Here is a 19,252-nt window from a genome sequence, read left to right on the forward strand (position 1 = left end):
GAGAAATGATTTCATGTGGAATGATGAACGTTAAGAGGTGTATGTATCTTCTCTCAGGAAGGATCTTTTGAAGAATGGAGTAAAAGTTCACAAGCCAAAATTATTGAATGAGCATGAAATTTGCTTTGGAACTTGCTTGCTCACTCACCTCAAGTAGTAGTGAGGATTTTTTCAAAGATTTTCTCAAAGTTCAAGTACCAGACAACAGTTTAGACTAAGGAAATCATAGCGATATCTTCTAAGGATACCAGGAAGAACTGAAGAGAAAGAAAAGAAAAAGGAAGACTAAAGACATGTTCTGCTCTCTGTGGAATGATAGAGATAAGAAACTGATTTTTGTATTTCTCAGAATATTTTAATATAATATTGCCTCCTCTACTTTTGTGATTTATATTTAAGAATCATTCTATTTTGTTGACCGTTATTGCAACCATATAATGTCTGAAGGTAAAATGATTTATAATAAATATTTTGTTCAGTATTTAAAACTTTGCCTTTCGATATATAAAAATCATGTTCGATAAAAGACCTCACTGGTCGATATATAATCTAGACCGTTCAATATGTGGAGGAATACAACTGTTGCATCTGGGAGATAGTGGTTTCGAACCCCACTGTCGGCAGCCTTGAAGATGGTTTTCTGTGGTTTCCCATTTTCACACCAGGCAAATGCTGGGGCTGCACCTTAAGGCCATGGCCGCTTCCTTCCTTCTCCTAGTCTTTTCCTACCCCATAGTCGCCATAAGACCTATCCGTGTTGGTGAGACGTAAAGCAAATTCTAAAAAAGAAAGAAAGGTTTCTAACGAATGGTTCACTGAAGATACAAAAGGGTCTTGAGCAATCTGGATTAAATCGGGAAGATATCCTAAACCGAACAAAGTATAGATCAGTGATAGACAGCTCCAGAGGCTTCCATGATGAACAGAAACTGAATAGGGGATGGACAGAGGAAGGAAGATAGTCTGCCAGAGAAAGAATGTAGAGATTTTGGGCTGCGAAGAAAGCTTCCAGTAATGTGTGATTGTTGTTTAATGCAGTCTCAAATGGCCGTAAATTAATATAATAATAATAATAATAATTGTACCGAGCGGTACACCTCTGCGCCGCTAATTCAAACTTTGCGCCAGTTGAAACTCCTCTACTGGAGGAAGCCTGAACTTTAACTACCGTGTTAAGTCTCAAGTTTCTCAGAAGATGTCCCTACTTGTAAATTTTGAAGTGTTCTGAACTGTGTCGTTTTCGATGTATTTTTGTTTTCCCGGTAGCAAGAAGTGTGAACATTCTCTTCTAGATGGCACCTCTTATGAACTACAATTGTGCACCCTAGTGCGAAGTGAAAGAACTTTTTTTGGAAGAAATTTAGTATTTATAAGTTTGTTCTTTATTAAATTTCTTTCTGCCATTTTTTAAGTTGGCAACGTTAACCCTTTCTTTCCGCCAGTTTTGAAATTGGCCAATCATAAATTTTTGTAATTAATTTTCCACCAATCCTAGATGTCGTCTTCAGTTTTGACTTGTAATCTTTTGGCCGTCCAATAAAAAGCTTGTGGGCGGGTGTTATCATTCATGAAAGATCTCGAATGTTCCGCGAGGGTATATAAACTGCTGATTTTCGGGTCTCTGCGCCACTTCAGTAACATCTATCATTGTGTAAATTATGTAGCAGGGGGCGGGAAGCGCCTCTTTCGTCGGGCAGCAGTTCTTCAATAAGGTAATGGCCTTTTAATAACTTCTTTTCTTGCTAGCTCAGCAGTTTAAATCTCGGGGCAGGTTCGATACCTCTTACCATGTAACTTTCCTCTAAAATGTAAAAGACTCTTGGTATAAATTCTATCTCTTTAAACTACAAATTGGGATAGAGAGTGCCTAACCCTCTCAAGCTCCCTTTCATATTGTTTTTGAGGTGACTACGTTTTCTCAACCATTTTTCTTCGTTTCGTAATGTAATAAGTTTTCCTATCGTGTCACCTCTTTAGTATGGGATTAGCCCTTGCATATGCGGCCTAGTGCCAAATAGGTTTTAAATAAAATGTATCAGGAGTGCAGTTTCGCCTGCCCTCAAGTTGGTATTTTGGAGGCCATGTAATTGTCCTATTTCTTTATTGAGTAGGCCTCAGTAGGTTGGGTATTTTTACCCCTGTTTTCATGTGCTCGGAGGTCAGGTTGAAGGTGGAGTTTGGTGTGGCCTTTGATAGGCTGGAACTTTGAGAGCGGGTTGCTCTTCCCAAAAAATTTGTTTCTGCGTGCCTCGAGGAGGCTTTACTGTGTAATTGGGAGCAAGAGCTCCTGGGCATGATTGGGGTCTTCTGCCCCTTTGTTGAATCTCGTATACGTGTCAAGTTGGGCTTATAGCTCAAGAATTGTGTGTCTGGCTCTCGGAGCCCAAATCCTGTAATCACTGTAATTGTACATTCTCGATTTGTTGCTAGGCTACTAAGTACCTGTTATATTTGTTATTTCTTGATCTTAAAAAGAAAATATAACCTTGTTAAATTTTAAATTAACTTCAATTTCGTAGATTGAGACCTGTTCATCCCAGCACCTTCTTTCACCTCTAACTACCACGGATAACTCCGTAACAAGTGGTAGCAGAGCGTGGTTGAATGGGTCTCAAATTAGCCTCTTTTGACGGCTAAACAGTGCTTTGTTTTCGAACTCTAACAATTTTCTCAGTTGCTGGAATTTTTTGATTTTTCCTTTTTTTTTTTCAAAATTGTTTGTCATCATGCCCGGCCCTCACGATGTCCTCCATCTCAACTATTTGCGCAAGGAGGAGTTAATCTATGAATTAACAATTAGAAATGTGCAATCTGGAGGCACGGTTGCGGTAGACACAAATAAGCTTAGAGAGTCCCTTCATTTGCCCATTTCCATCCCCACTTTGGGAGAGAAAGAAATTGACGACTCTCTTTCCACGATCACTGATAATACTACTGAGCTGGCATCTGTGATTACCTTTTTTGAAGAAAATGACCCTTCTCCTAATCAAATTAAACGTGTGCAAGCAAGGTTATTCCATTTTTCTAATAGAGTTAACGATCTGTTGTCTCTGAAGTTGAATGACGTTCAGAGGAAGGAAGCTAGCGTGTTCTTTAAAATCTTTCTGAATTGTCCAGTAAGGTTACCCAATTGTTAACTGGGGAGGTTCCTCCAAAAACCGACCAACCCGCTACGGTAAACGTAGTCAGCGAGGACCGTTCTCCCACCGGGGAAGAAAGTACTAAATCGATAGGAGTTCAACAAACCTCTGCCGCATTAGACCATGAATCTGAACGACGTACCTCATTGAATAATGTACGTTCTGAATTAGCTTCCTTGCCACTTAAACCTTTACCTACTATGTCACCCGGGTTCAGCAGCTTACCTCATCCATTAGCAATGTTGCTCAGAAGTATTTCTAAGTTTATGGTTAACTCTACCAGTGAAATTATTTCATTCTTAAGGTTTTTAGTTGAATTTCAGGACCATGCTCTTGTTTTTTCTCTTTCTCCATGTCAAATTTTGCAGATAATTTATCCCTATGCAATTGGTGTTCTCTCGGACAAAATTGTTAGGGCAATAGCGGAACAGTCATCTATTGAAGATTTTCATGCACACCTCCTTGCAAATTTCATCCCTGCTCGTGCGAGGTCATCTCTGATTCAGAAGTACTATTATCGAGTACAGAGACTGGATGAAAATCTTGCTGATTTCATACAAGACATTAAATTCTATACCAGGGTGTTTGCTCTTCACTTCCCTGAGGATCAGATTGTACAGGCCATTGTGGAAGGCATTTCTCCATCTTACAGATCATACTTGTGTTTTGCGTCGCGTCCGCAAACTTTTGCCGAGTTAGAGGCTATGGCCGTCTCCGCCGAAGGAGTTAGATGCGCCGATAACTTGCGTGTCGCGAAAGAACCCCCTCCTTCCTTTAGTAATCCCCGGCCTCCACCTCTCCGACCAGCCACACCCCGTAAATGTTATGCTTGCGGGTCGCCTGACCATCTTCGCAATAAAAGTCCATTGGTCAAATCTAGTAGGACAAATAATGGAGCAGGTTCATCACAAGGCTGTTTTAAATGTGGGGCTTTCTCACATATCGCCAAGAATTGCCCAAACTCTAATAGCACCCCCTCCTGCTTAACTTCTGGTGCAACTTCCACCAATGCCAATAATAATAAGTGACTAGTGGCTTCGGCTGAGTCAACTCATCCATCTTCCCGAGACTCAGCCCTTTGTAAACATGTCGGAATTTCAGGAAAAACTCTGTCTTCAAATTTATCCTTTGAAGGTCCCAAAGAATGTCTTAGGATTGCGGTGGATACCCCCGCACCTGTGCCTTTTCTCAAAATTGAGTTAAATAATGAGCCTATAACTGCTCTTTTAGATTCAGGCAGTGTTTGTTCTATTATTTCGGCGGAATGGTATTCGAAATTGAAATCTATCTGTGAACTTCCTGACTATTGCTCATCTTCTGTTCAATATGTTTCGGCTAATTCTTCTCCATTAGAAATTTTAGGTTCCTTAAAACCAAAATTCGTATTTCTAAATTTACTTGGAAAGTTAAATTGTTTGTGGCCAAGCACTTATCTTGCCCCATTATATTGGGAGCCGACTTCATGTCCCATACGGGTCTAGTGCTCGATCTTCAAAGTAAGTCATGCACATTGAAATTTGCTTCTAATTGTAAAATCCCCTTATTGAAATGTAATTCTGTATCATGTTCATCTATTTCGCCTACCCAGGATGAGATGTTGTTAGATCTTAGACATCTACGTGAGGAGCAGGCTGACAGTATTCGTAAGTTGTGTCAGTCGTTTCCAGAGGTGTTCTCGGATACTCTTGGTGTTACTGACCTGATCGAATACAAAATTGAGGTCACGGATTCGGTTCCTGTCCGTTTTCCACCTTATAGGCTATCTCCACCTAAAATGAAGGCATTGAAAGAGATCATCGATCAAATGTTAAAGGATGGTATTATTAGGCCCTCTAAGTCGGCGTATTCTTCGCCTACTCTTCTAGTCTCGAAACCCCAAGGTGGCTTCAGGTCTGTCATTGATTATAGGGCTCTCAATCGGAAGGTGGTGTTACAATATGTGCCCCTTCCTGACCTTCATTCTTGTTTTTCATGGTTTCGCAAAGCTAAGTTCTTCACCATCTTGGATCTAAATCAGGCCTATAATCAAATTCCTCTGGCTGAAGAATCCAAACATCTTACAGCGTTTGCCACGGATTGGAATTTGTATGAATACAACCGTGTGCCTTTCGGGCTCCCCACCGGAGCAGCTGTGCTTACGAGGCTACTAGATAGGGTCTTCTCCGACATCAAATTTGAGTACTTGTACCACTATCTTGATGATGGTCGTCGTATTTTTGGAGACGTTTGAAGAACATCTAGATCATCTAAAGGAAGTTCTCAGTCGCCTTCGTAAGGCGGGGCTAACTGTGAAGTTGTCCAAGGTAGCATTCGCTAAGCCCTCTGTCATTCCTAGGGCATATTGTGTCGCCCGATGGTGTTGCAGTCGATCACTGTAGAACGCAGGCCATCAGTGATTTCAAGCCTCCCAAGGACGTCAAAGGTATTGCTAGGTTCATTGGTATGGTGAATTTCTTCAGAAAATTTATTCCAAATTTTGCCAATAGAGCGGCGCCCTTGAACCTTCTTCGTAAGAAAGGTATAAAATTCGAGTGGGGGCCTTCGCAACAAGCCGCTTTTGAAGACCTGAAATTAGCTCTCTGTAATGCCCCTGTCCTTGCTATGCCAGATTTCTCGAAGAAACTCATCGTCCAAACCGACGCGTCGGCGGCGGTGGTAGCTGCAATCTTTCTTCAAGAGACTGAGGGAGGCGACCCATCGCCTATGCCTCTAGGACTCTATCGGCTCAAGAAGCCAAGTATTCCATCTATGAGCTTGAAGGTTTGGCAGTCTTATTTGCCTTAGAAAAGTTCCATCTCTATCTGGAACATGTCAAATTCGACTTGGAGACAGATAATCAAGCCCTAAGCTGGATCTTAGGTAGGCCGCGTCGTACTGGTCGTATAGCCCGGTGGGCCATCCGAATTTCTGCCTTCCAATTTGACGTTAGGCATATCAGAGGTACTGAAAATGTTGTCGTAGACGGACTCAGCCGTATGTTTTCCAATGACGGCGCGACCCATAAATCGGTCGATAGTTCATCACCTCCCGAGTCCATGCTATCTGAGGTTAATGCCATCTTAACAGATGCTCCCATGCTCTTTAGGGATATTGAGAAATATCAACGAGAAGATCCAACGCTGGCTCCGTTCATGGAAACCCTTTCTTCTGGGGAACATGTTGTCCCTTATGTACTGAGGAATGGTGTTTTATGTTGCCCTTCGAGGCATGATCAGATGATGAAAGTTGTAGTTCCAGCTGTTCTTGTACCAATGATCTTCAAGTACTATCATGAGACCACATTAGGGGGGCATTTAGGTATCTTTAAAACCCGTGAAAATGTTTATCTGGAAGGGTATGGACGGTGAAATTCGTGAACTAGTAAAGGCTTGTAAATCTTACTTGCTTAGTAAACCCACCATGTCTACCAAGGTAGGCCTTTTGTCTTCTCATCAAGCGTCGCGCCCCATGGAACGTCTCTACATTGATTACGTAGGACCCTTCCCCCAGTCAAAGGGGAATGCCAACAAGTTCATCCTTGTATGTGTAGATGGTTTTACAAGATTTTCTAGGTTATTCCCGACTAAGCTGGCTACCGCTCAGTCCACCATTACTTGTTTAAATTCAATCTTTGCTTCTTTTGGTCCGTGTCAATATATTGTGTCTGACAACGCTAAGGCTTTCACATCCAATCTATTTCGTAAATTCTGTTTTGATCTGTCCATATCTCATGTGACTACTTCTGCTTATTATCCCCAACCATCTCTTGCCGAAAGAGTCAATCGTAACCTCAGGTCGGCTCTTATTGCTTATCATCATGAAGACCATTCCAGGTGGGACACGTCCCTCCATTGGTTAGCTTTCGCTCTAAATTCGGCGGTTCATGAATCACATAAATTACCTCCACCTTCTCTGATGTTCAAGTTTGTTCCCAACACGCCGCTCTCTAACCTCTGGTCTCTGAGTGACATTCTACCCGAGACAACAGATCCTGATAATATTAAAGATCTCTGGAAGAAGGCTAAAGCCAATCTTAAAGTGTCTCATGAAAAGGTTAGGGAAAGATATGATCGTGGACGGAGACCCACCAATTTGAAGGTAGGCGACCAGCTGATGGTCAAGAATTTTGTTCCCGCGGGTAAGCTTGCCCCCAGATTTCATGGGCCGTGCATAATCCTCGATTTTCTTACGCCGGTTACGTTGTTACTAAGCAATCCAGCCACCGAGAGGATATTTAGAGTTCACCTGTCGCAGGTGAAACCTGTGTAGCTTCCGCGCTAACGTAGCTGATTTTAGATTTGCTTTAACATTTTTGAAAGAATTCGGAAGGTTATATATATATATATATATATATATATATATTTTTTTTTTGGTTGCATTTTGAGGCCTTCTGCCCTTGGAGTCAGGTTCTTTAAGCATTTATTGTACACCTTCCCCGACCAGTTAAGCTGCCATCCTGTCCTTGCCATGGCCATTACCATGCTCCCGTCTCCTGCTCACATAAAACTGTGGCTATTTAAATGAAAAACAAAACTCCACGCCGCTGGCCCCTCAACCTCACCACAAAGACTGTACCCTAAATCATCTGGTCCAACAAAATTCTGCCGCCGAGATTTTAATGTTTCAGTGCCCCCAGCAGCAGCGCGGCGCCGTACCGCCACTGAGGTGGGGTATGGGCCCGCCCCTCTCCAGTGAGGCCAGCCAGTGTACGGCGAGCCGGAGTCCTCCTCCCGGCCTAGGCTGATGTGCAGCGCACAACCTGCAACTTGCCCGCGACCTGTATAGTGCGGGCGAGCGGTATCTCAGGGTACTTGATGGGTCCGAGCGGTCTCCTCTGGACACAAGCAGCGGTGGCTGGTCTGGCCGTCAAACTTAATCAACATTGAATGTACTTAATCAGCTACATGGACATTTAATATCAACAATTACTACATTTTTTAATTCAACTGCAATATTTGGTGGACTTAGAAAATTTTTTCTTCACTTTCAAGTATTAAAACTTTTTCCTTCTGAATTCAACTTCTACAAGCATAAAGACATTCCTTCAAACGTTACTACAAAGAAGTTTGAAACTGGACCCAATCATTTAAGAAAATTTGGTTGTAAATCCTTCTGCAATTAATTTCTATTTCAACAGCATAACTTGGACCTTGTTTTAAAACAAAAGTTTATCTTCTTCTGTGTTACCCCTTGGAGGGACTTTTGGGGGGGGGGAGGTCTGTACCGGGCGGTACACCTCCGCGCCGCTAATTCAAACTTTGCACCAGTTGAAACTCCTCTACTGGAGGAAGCCTGAACTTTAACTACCGTGTTAAGTCTCAAGTTTCTCAGAAGATGTCCCTACTTGTAAATTTTGAAGTGTTCTGAACTGTGTCGTTTTCGATGTATTTTTGTTTTCCCGGTAGCAAGAAGTGTGAACATTCTCTTCTAGATGGCACCTCTTATAAACTACAATTGTGCACCCTAGTGCGAAGTGAAAGAACTTTTTTTGGAAGAAATTTAGTATTTATAAGTTTGTTCTTTATTAAATTTCTTTCTGCCATTTTTTAAGTTGGCAACGTTAACCCTTTCTTTCCGCCAGTTTTGAAATTGGCCAATCATAAATTTTTGTAATTAATTTTCCACCAATCCTAGATGTCGTCTTCAGTTTTGACTTGTAATCTTTTGGCCTTCCAATAAAAAGCTTGTGGGCAGGTGTTATCATTCATGAAAGGTTTTGAATAATCCGCGAGGGTATATAAACTGCTGATTTTCGGGTCTCTGCGCCACTTCAGTGACATCTATCATTGTGTAAATTACCGTATTTCACGGCATAATCGTCGCACTTTTTATACCAAAATTTTCGAAAAAAAATTGTAGGGTGCGACCATTATACGATGAATATTTAATACCAGTATTTGTATTACTCAAAAAATGTATTTATAACTAAATTGTATTTGATACAAATTTAAGATGCACGTAATACTCGCGTTTATACATCAAAATAATTAAAATAGTCTAAAACAAAATTCATAATTTTTCGCAACAATTCAGCGAACGTTTTTCCAACCTGAAAATAAAAATGAACGTATTAAGTTAATTTGTCATTAATTTGAGTATTAAAGTTAAAATATTACACTTGCAAAAAATTATCGCTTTGTTGTGAAATGCGGACTTACCGGTACGCAGTTTATTCCAAATCTTCGGTGTCGCTATCGCAGGTTTCGCTATCTGATGCGCCGTCCTCGCCTCTGTTAATACCAGTATCAGATTCTTCGTCTCCCTGCCACACTGCGTCATCTTCGGAACCATCTAGTGCATTCGAAATCCCAGTCCTTTTGAAGCTCTTGGAGACTAGTTCAGGTGGTATAAGATCCCAACTCTTCTTCACCCACGAGCATAACAAGTCCAAGGGTGGACGCCTGATATTTCCGGCGGGCGTCAATTGCTGATCGCCGCTCATCATCCACTCGTAAAATCGACGTAAGTGGGTTTATTAACACATACGTCTAGTGGCTGCAAAGCAGATGTTAGGCCACCAGGAATGACTATCTGTCGTGTCTTATTTGTAGTGAGAATTTGCTTCACTTCGTTCACGAGGTGACCTCGGATACTATCTAAAACAAGCAGAGCTGGTTGTTTTAGTAGTGCACCAGGTCTTCTATTCCACACAGTTTTAACCCAGTCCAGCATGAGTTCTACGTCCATCCAACCCTTTGGTTGCACTCGTACATGAATTCCACGGGGGAAACTGTATATTCTTAGGCATCGTTTTCCTCTTGAAAATGATGTAGGGCGGCAACTTTCTCCCATCAGCTGTAATGGCTAGCATTGCCGTGCAACGCAACTTCTCACTACCGCTGGTTTTCATTAATACACTCCGTGATCCTTTTAGTGCAATACTGCTGTTGCGAGGCATATCAAAAAAGATTGGAGTCTGCTCGGCATTACCGATTTGAGAAAGCAAGTACGAAGTTTTCTTGCGCAAACGTATGACAAATCGGTGAAAATTTACAATATTGTCCGTGTAATCAGCAGGCAACTTTTGGCTTAGTGTTGTTCTCCTTCGCACTGACAGATTGTGTCGTCGCATGAACCCCTTAATCTACCCACGAGTCGCCTTAAACTGAGTTACCGGTATGTTGTGTTTGCGCGCTACCTCCTGTCCCTTAATTTGTAACATTTCATATGATACACTGCAGCCATTGTTATGTATTTCACTAACGTACCTAAACACTTCTTCGTCAATTATAGGAAACTTCCCTGTTTTAGGACCTCTAAACGTGCGTCTAGAAGGGTTTGTGCTTTTTAGCTTGTTTTTTACTTTCCGCCAGTCACGCACCAACTTTTCACTCAAAGAAAATTTTCTTTCTCCAGCTCTGTTCCCGTGCTGTTCAGCGAAGGCAATTACGCTTAGCTTGAAGCCCGCAGAATAGTTTCTATATTTACCCATAATCGCTTATAAATGCTTCACATGTTAATGTTTTGCGATATAAATGACTTTCCGTAATTGTTCAATATTAAAACAAATTATTTCTGCAAACACCCAAACCACAAATTAAAAACTTAAATTCTCACGCACACATGTCTACAGTAATCACGTAAATCTGAAACAAATAAATGCATCTGTGATCTGTCCATTCCAGAGCAGCCAATACTGTTAGGCAGCAAGGAAGCATGCAACAATTTATCAGTTTAGCTCGTTGGTTGCGACACACTACTGCGCTTGCGCAAAGCTCGCAAACCGGAGCTCTAGCTAGCGCGGTGTAGATCTACTGTATAGTTGACTGTATTCCGAGACGTCAGTAACAAACATTAATTTTTTCAATTTCTTTTAAACATACGGTAATTAGGTTAGTATTTCTTCCCAGTTATTGATGATTTTACATTACATTACTGACGAGTTTATAAAATAAAACTTTAATAGCATTGGATAATAATTATCTTGACTGCTTGGATAAAAGTTTTCATCCCATGCCCGGACACTTTTGATGTAGTAGTAATATAAGAGTCTAGCGATGACAACTGAGACATCGTAAATAATTCGGCTGAATAATTCCGTGGAAATCTGCGTTATAGTCTTGGATTTCACTTCGTGCGCAATAACAAAGGAGCCGGCCCCATGGTGTAGGGGTAGCGTGCTTGCCTCTTACACGGAGGCCTCGGGTTCAATTCACGGCCGGGTCAGGGAATTTTACCTGTATCTGAGGGCTGGTTCGAGGTCCATTCAACCTACCTAGCCGGTATTTCCTGGCGACATTGCCGATAAGCGATAACTTACAGCCTTACGTATTTCAAATGGGAACTCATAATATGTAGGTGGTGAATAAATAGTACACTGTCTTGCGACCACGTTGTCAAACTGTCGATAGCCTACCGGTAAGCATAATATGTAGGTGGTGAATAAATAGTACAATGTCTCGCGACCACGTTGTCAAACTGCAGATAGTCTACCGGTAAGCCATGCGTCGTACATATACCGGTATTATTTATTTATACGTTGTGCAACATGTCGCAAACGTGACTGTGTTGCCAAATTGCTCATAAACCATACACGTATTTAAATTGCGCATTCATGTGCGACTTACGTTGAAGTTCCATTTACCTTTTAACCAGATTAGTGAACAAAATTTGGACGTGCGACGATTATGTAATTAAAGGTTTAAAGTCCGATTTATGTATTGAAAATAAAGGATGCGACGATTACGCGGTGGCGACGATTATGCCGTGAAATACGGTATGTAGCAGGGGGCGGGAAGCGCCTCTTTCATCGGGCAGCAGTTCTTCAATAAGGTAATGGCCTTTCAATAACTTCTTTTCTTGCTAGCTCAGCAGTTTAACTCTCGGGGCAGGTTCGATACCTCTTACCGTGTAACTTTCCTCTAAAATTATGTAATTAAAGGTTTAAAGTCCGATTTTTGTATTGAAAATAAAGGATGCGACGATTACGCAGTGGCGATGATTATGCCGTGAAATACGGTATGTAGCAGGGGGCGGGAAGCGCCTCTTTCGTCGGGCAGCAGTTCTTCAATAAGGTAATGGCCTTTTAATATTTTCTTTTCTTGCTAGCTCAGCAGTTTAACTCTCGGGGCAGGTTCGATACCTCTTACCATGTAACTTTCCTCTAAAATGTAAAAGACTCTTGGTATAAATTCTATCTCTTTAAACTACAAATTGGGATAGAGAGTGCCTAACCCTCTCGAGCTCCCTTTCATATTGTTTTTGAGGTGACTACGTTTTCTCAACCATTTTTCTTCGTTTCGTAATGTAATAAGTTTTCCTATCGTGTCACCTCTTTAGTATGGGATTAGCCCTTGCATATGCGGCCTAGTGCCAAATAGGTTTTAAATAAAATGTATTAGGAGTGCAGTTTCGCCTCCCCTCAAGTTGGTATTTTGGAGGCCATGTAATTGTCCTATTTCTTTACTGAGTAGGCCTCAGTAGGTTGGGTATTTTTACCAGTTTTCATGTGCTCGGAGGTCAGGTTGAAGGTGGAGTTTGGTGTGGCCTTTGATAGGCTGGAACTTTGAAAGCGGGTTGCTCTTCCCAAAAAATTTGTTTCTTCGTGCCTCGAGGAGGCTTTACTGTGTAATTGGGAGCAAGAGCTCCTGGGCATAATTGGGGTCTTCTGCCCCTTTGTTGAATCTCGTATACGTGTCAAGTTGGGCTTATAGCTCAAGAATTGTGTGTCTGGCTCTCGGAGCCCAAATCCTGTAATCACTGTAATTGTACATTCTCGATTTGTTGCTAGGCTACTAAGTACCTATTATATTTGTTATTTCTTGATCTTAAAAAGAAAATATAACCTTGTTAAATTTTAAATTAACTTTAATTTCGTAGATTGAGACCTGTTCATCCCAGCACCTTCTTTCACCTCTAACTACCACGGATAACTCCGTAACAATAATAATAATAATAATAATAATAATAATAATAATAATAATAATAATAATAGTTTGTAATAGTAGTAGTTATGATCATTTACAGTTTACCTAGTATCTGGAGTGATTTGTTTATTTATCATCAAGAGTTACTAATTCTCCAATTACAGATGATATAATACATTCAGATAATAAAAATATTAACAGCACTTACTACTACTACTAATTATAACTAAGCAATATATAATATATAGGGTCTACATATTTACAGAAAACATAAGGAAGAAAAAAAAAAAGACGTGTAAACAGAAAAGTGTTTATACATTTTGAATGACTGAAAGGGGGAAGTATAACTTTCAGTTACGAAATGCACAGAACAAGATACAAGGAATACTCTGTCTATGAAGCGTCCATAAGATGTCTGTGAATTTCACTAGCTGACGAGTGAAATACATCCACTATCCCGCTAATTTCGTTCAGGGATCTCGGGGCCTGCATAAACCAAGAGTTCCTATGTGATTAGGTTCTGCATCTGGGTAAGTGAAAGGCGACAGCCTGTCGGGTATTGTGGGAAGGAACATGAATTGGTTGCAACTGGAGTAAATTGGGACAGTCAATGAAATTACCGATACATTTGTGTATGAAATGTGCATTGACATACTTGCGCCTAGTCCTAAGAGACTCAATACATATGTTTGTACAAAACAAGTCATAATCTGTTGATGACAGCTTGATACCCAAACACTTTTTACTTATCCATTTTGAGAATCGGATCTGTACTCACTCTAAAGTATTAACTAAGTATTGCTGTGAGGGGATCCACACTTCAGAGCAGTATTCTAGACTAGATCGTATAAGTGAGAAATACAGGGTTTTCAATGGGACAACAGATTTAAAACTCTTACAATTTCTTTTGAGGAAGCCTAACGTTTTAGATGTCTTGTTAACGATATTTAACACATGCTCATTGAAAGATAGACCCTTTTGATTACTAAAAGTAACACCAAGATCGTTAATTTTATTAACATGCTTCACTTCTTGATCCTTTATATGTTAATTGAATACATTAACTTGCAGTTTTCTCGTGAAGGATATTGCACTGCACTTTGAAATATTTAGGGTTAAATGCCACTTTTTGCACCAATCACTAATATTATTTATATCAGACTGTAACAATTCACAGTCACTCATCTTTTCAATCACCCTGTAGATTTTAAGGTCATCAGCATAGAGCAGGTAGTTGCTCGAATGGAATTGTGATGGCAGATCATTAACGAGGTCCCAGTAGTGACCCTTGTGGAACACTAGACATAGGCTGATATGGACAAGAAATTATACCCTGGTATTTTACTGAATACCTCCTGTCGTAAAGATAGCATTTAAACCATTCAAGCAAGCTTCCATGAATGCCATATGCTGACAACTTAGTCAAAAGAGCATTATGCTGCACAGAGTCGAAAACCTTGGAACAGTCTGTGTACACGGCATCAACCTGCTTGCAATTGTCCAGAGCGCTAGATATGAAGTGGGAGTACACAGCAAGATTGGTGATAGTTGAGCGTTTCTGGACAAAACCATGCTGGTTAATATTAATTAAACCACTGGGGGCACTGTACAAGGCTTTGTATAAGACTCTTTCTGCTACTTTGGAATTGAGTGAAAGAAGAACTACTGGTCTGTAATTGACAAATAAAGATCTGTCACCTTTCTTAAAGACTGGAATAACATATACTTTCTTCCATTCGGACGGGAAATTGCCTGTATGAAGAGACCAGTTGATTATTGTGGTAAGTGATGTTGCCACCTCATCACACTCGCGTAACACAATTCTTGGAATGTGATCTGGACCACAAGACTTCTTCGTATCCATCGACTTCAAGATGTTGCAGACTTCCGATGTTGAAGTTACCACTGATGATAAGTTAATTTCCCCGAATTGTTCGGTGTGAGAATTACAGGGAACACTGGGTGGATGGAATTTTTTGAAAGTGTCGGCAAAATTATCCATAAATTCTTTCAGCGAGCTAATTTCCTTGTCTTCATTAATCAACATAGAGGGTAGTCACCTAGATTTTGATTTGCAATTAATAAATTTCCAAAATCTCTGTGGATGTCTGATAATATCCTCCTCAACACACCCAACATAATTCGTATACTTTCTCCGCTGCATTTGTTTGTATTCCTTTCTCAGCGTCGCAAATTCGATGTAATCTGAGGGAAGTAAAAACCTTGCAGCTTGTTTCCTTGCTCTTTCATTTGGCCGCATTTTTGTCTGTAAGTTCGGAATCATACCAAGAGGGAAGATGCCTACTCTTCAATATGCGGGAAGGTATGGCATCCTTAAGAGCGCTGTGCAGTAAGTCATAAAACAAGTCGACTGCGGCATCAAGAGATGGACAGGATTCGAGCAAGTTCCATGGACAGTAGGATAAGATATTTCGTAGATGAGGAAAGTCTGCTTTTGTCCAAACGAATAATGATTTTGTAGTCTGTGGTAAACGAGGAACACGGAAAATATGAAGTCTGAGGTCAAGCGCAGAATGATCTGATTGTACTACCTGTTCTGTTGCTTCACGCAGGATATTATTAGTGACTTTTTCAGACACGAAAGCAAGGTCCAGGAAGTTATTTCCTCGTGTTGGAAAACCGCAAACTTGGCGAAGGTTAAATTAATTGGTGGTCTCTAAAAGAAAGCAGGCTTCCTCGTTGACATGGGCGAGGCTAGGATTAATAGATCCCAAATCGTCTGAGGCCCAGGCTAATTGGCTTATATTGAAATCACCGCACACGATAATAGTGTCATTTTGTTTTGCTTCGTGATTGATTCGAGCCAGAGTTTCTCGGAAGTCTGTGAGCTGTACTTTCACCTCATCCGGGAGCAGGTAACAGCAGACTATGTACAGTGCTCGGCTTTCACAACAACACATTCCCAGTCTCCCGTTAGGTCAGGCCGTTCCACTGGACTGTACCCAGAGTTCACTGCTATTAAAATCCCATCTCCCTTGCTCTTACTAGTAATGATATTTTGCCTATCTTGGCAGAAAATAACATAATCGTCGTGCAGTATTTCACTATTGTCGATTGAAGAGTCGAGCCAGGACTCCGCTAAACACAAGCAGTCGTAATGAATGTCACTCAGAACAACGTTAAAGTCCACAAGTGATTTCTTCAGACCACAGACATTCTGGCAGTAGATGCTAAGGCTGGTATTTACCTCCGGTTCTGGGTTCAGCTAGACATTGCCGGCAACTGTTAGTAGTAGAATACTCAGCGTCAGGATTGATGTGTCACTGGCCGAAGGCTTGTGCTTTACACGCTGACTGGACGCCATTCGCTGCTGCTCGCCGTTAATACACAACACGTGGGCGCTTATTTGCAGCTTATTATTGGAAGAGTATATCTTCCCAACAAGTTTTACCGCACTTAACATCAAAGTATACGCTTGTCGGTTCACTTTCATTCACATGTGACCGCGATAAAACCGCTCGGACCACAAGAAACACAATTATTATCAGGAACACGCTTACAACATGCCTGCAACCGTCCGCCATCTTAGTCATGTGAGTGAGTGGCTCTGATGGTGGAACACTGGCTCCCTGTGTCCAAGGAGGCAGATTTGATCCCAGATCTGCCACTTAGAGTATGAAGGTACTCAAATATGCTAGCCTCATTTTGGTAAATTTACTGGCATGTGGACCCTCTGTGGGTGGGGGACGCAGATGAGTACACGCATGGTATCCCCTGCCCGTCGTAAGAGGCAACTAAAAGGGGCACCAGGGGCTCTCAACTTGGGAGTGTGGGTTGGCGACCACGGGCTCCTTAGCTGAAACCTGGCATTGCTTCCACTTACTTCTGCCAGGCTCCTCACTTTTATCTATCCTGTCTGACCTTCCTTGGTCAACTCTTGTTCTTTTCTGACCCCGACGGTATTAGAGCATTCTAGGCCTAGGGGTTCTTTCATTTTCACGCCCTTCGTGGCCCTTGTCTTTCATTGTCTGGTACTTCATTTTTCGAAGGGTTGGATCCCTTCTTTTTCCTTTTTTCCTCTCTCTCTCTCTCTCTTTCTCTCTCTACCCCCTGTGGGTGGGGGACACAGACGTAGACTACACCCAGGGTATCCCCTGCCTGTCGTAAGAGACTAAAATGGGTGACCAAGGGATGATGACATTAGAACCATGAGGTTACTTGTGATTAGTACCATTACGTGCAGAACACCATGGGTCGACGTTACTTGCGACTAGTACCACCTTGCGAGGGTCTACTTTATATAGGTGCAGTACCATTCTGTGCAGAATATTATGGGTCTGAGTCTTGCTTGTGAAAGAGGTTATCATGTGTATTCCACTGGTCCGTTCCACTGTGTTCAGTATGGTCTGCGTTACCTATGAATAGTACCACTTTATGTGCAACACCATGGATCTACGTTGCCTGCGATTATTATTACTATGTGAGAAACACCACGGGAATAGTGGCACCCGTGATTAGTACCACTATTTAAGGAAAACCATTGGTCTGCGTTGCCAGAGAGTAGTATTATTATGTGAGGAGCACCATGGGATTGTGTTGCCTGTGGGCATTACCGTAATGTGTGATGCACTATGGGTTTGCATTGCCTATTATTAGTACCACTATGTGAGTGACTCCGTGAAAGTACATGCCCTGTGATTAGTTCCACCAAGTGAGGAACACCATGGGAATACCGGTGCCTGTGATTAGTACACCTAGGTAAGGAGCATCATGAGTCTGCGTTTCTTGTGAGTGTTGCCCTTATGTGTGAAACGCCATGCGTTTGTGCTACCTGCGAGTGGTGCCATTGTGTTTGACATACCATGGGTTTACATTACCTATGATTAGTATCACCATGCGAGAAACACCATGAGTCTACGTTACCTGTGATTAGTACCATTGTGAGGGTCCGGTGACCTGGATTTTAGACCCCTTTAGATAATAAGCATCTTCCCAGTAATTAAGACATTGTGAATTGGATCCACTGATTGTTTTTGTTTCATGATCGTTTTCTCATCACCTTTCATTTTAGATTCTAGTCAGTAGATACATTTCGAAGTTCTAATTTTCATTTCATTTCACCTTGTACCATTAGGGGCCGATGACTTAGCTGTTAAGTCCTTTTAAACAACAAACATCATCATCTGGCATATGGGACTACTGTGGGACAATATTTCTGTCACCTTTCTTGGTGTGTAAAAACCTTAAAAAATAATTCGTGGAATGTGAAACCATAACATTACTATTAGCCAGCCTACTGAATGACATGTTCTGTCAGGTTTACTCATGGAAATTTGATATATCTTTATTTGTCTCCAGCAATGGCGTTTATTCCCATACTTGGCAGCTGCCTGTGCTTTGAAGGTATTTATTTCAACGTTCACTGACCAGTACCTTGACTGTGTGGAAGAATCCAATTCGGGAGGAAAATTAAATAAGTTGGTAAGTATCTTATTTCTCTGTTCTCTGAGTGATTAAAAATATTTTCAATATCATTGCACCCAATCTGAGTATTAGTTTCAGTAGAGAGAATATTACACATACGGTACGTGTCTCTTATCTGGTGAGGCTAGATTCTTGCCTCTATTAGTTTGTCTATACCTTTATAGATCTCATGGTCTGTTATAGCCTTCATGATCTGCTTCTTCCCTCTTCCATCTGCTTAACAAGTCCAAAACTCCCTCAGTTTATTTCTCTATACTGTATTCTGTCTGAAAATTTGTCTTCTCCAATATCCTTCCCGGCATCCTCATTTCTTACCCTGCCTTCTATCTTTCCTGTCATACTTCCTAAAAATTTAATCTCACCAGCCTGGTATCACTCTTCTGTCTTTTCATCAATGTCCAGGTCTTTTCTGCACTTTTCAGTATGGGGGCAATTATATATATTGTACATCACCTCTGTACGCTTCCTTGGTACTTTCTTCTTCCCAGTAAAGTTCCTCAAACTCTGGTAAAATGCATTTTCCTGCTGAATGCTTTTACTGATTGCCATGTCCCATCCTGCAACAGTTTTGCTTCCCAAGTACTTGAAGCTTTCCATAATTTCAAGGTCTCCCCTCCCCACCGACCCTATGTTTTATGGTACCCTTCCCTTCTCTTTCTCCTCTAGTCAACACCATTGTTGTGATTTTCACTACAGTTTTCATTCCATAATTACCAATAAACTCGCCCAATATGCCTAGTTGACCTACCTCCTCATGATTTGCTCCCTAGAGCACTGTCATCTGCAAACATTACCTTCTGCTCCTTGTCTCCATATTTTTCC

At 41.3% G+C, this 19,252-nt stretch overlaps 1 protein-coding gene across 1 annotated transcript in view; it reads left to right on the plus strand.

Annotated features, from left to right (window-relative positions):
* LOC136864712 (peroxisomal acyl-coenzyme A oxidase 3) overlaps positions 1–19,252 on the plus strand; it is a 297,560-nt gene that overhangs the window by 153,582 nt on the left and 124,726 nt on the right. The window contains exon 9 of the mRNA XM_067142046.2: positions 18,305–18,427. Within this exon, the coding sequence (XP_066998147.2) occupies positions 18,305–18,427 (123 nt within the window). The remainder of the gene's footprint in view (positions 1–18,304; positions 18,428–19,252) is intronic.

The sequence above is a fragment of the Anabrus simplex genome, chromosome 2 (genome assembly GCF_040414725.1).
Source record: "Anabrus simplex isolate iqAnaSimp1 chromosome 2, ASM4041472v1, whole genome shotgun sequence".
NCBI lineage: Eukaryota > Metazoa > Arthropoda > Insecta > Orthoptera > Tettigoniidae > Anabrus > Anabrus simplex.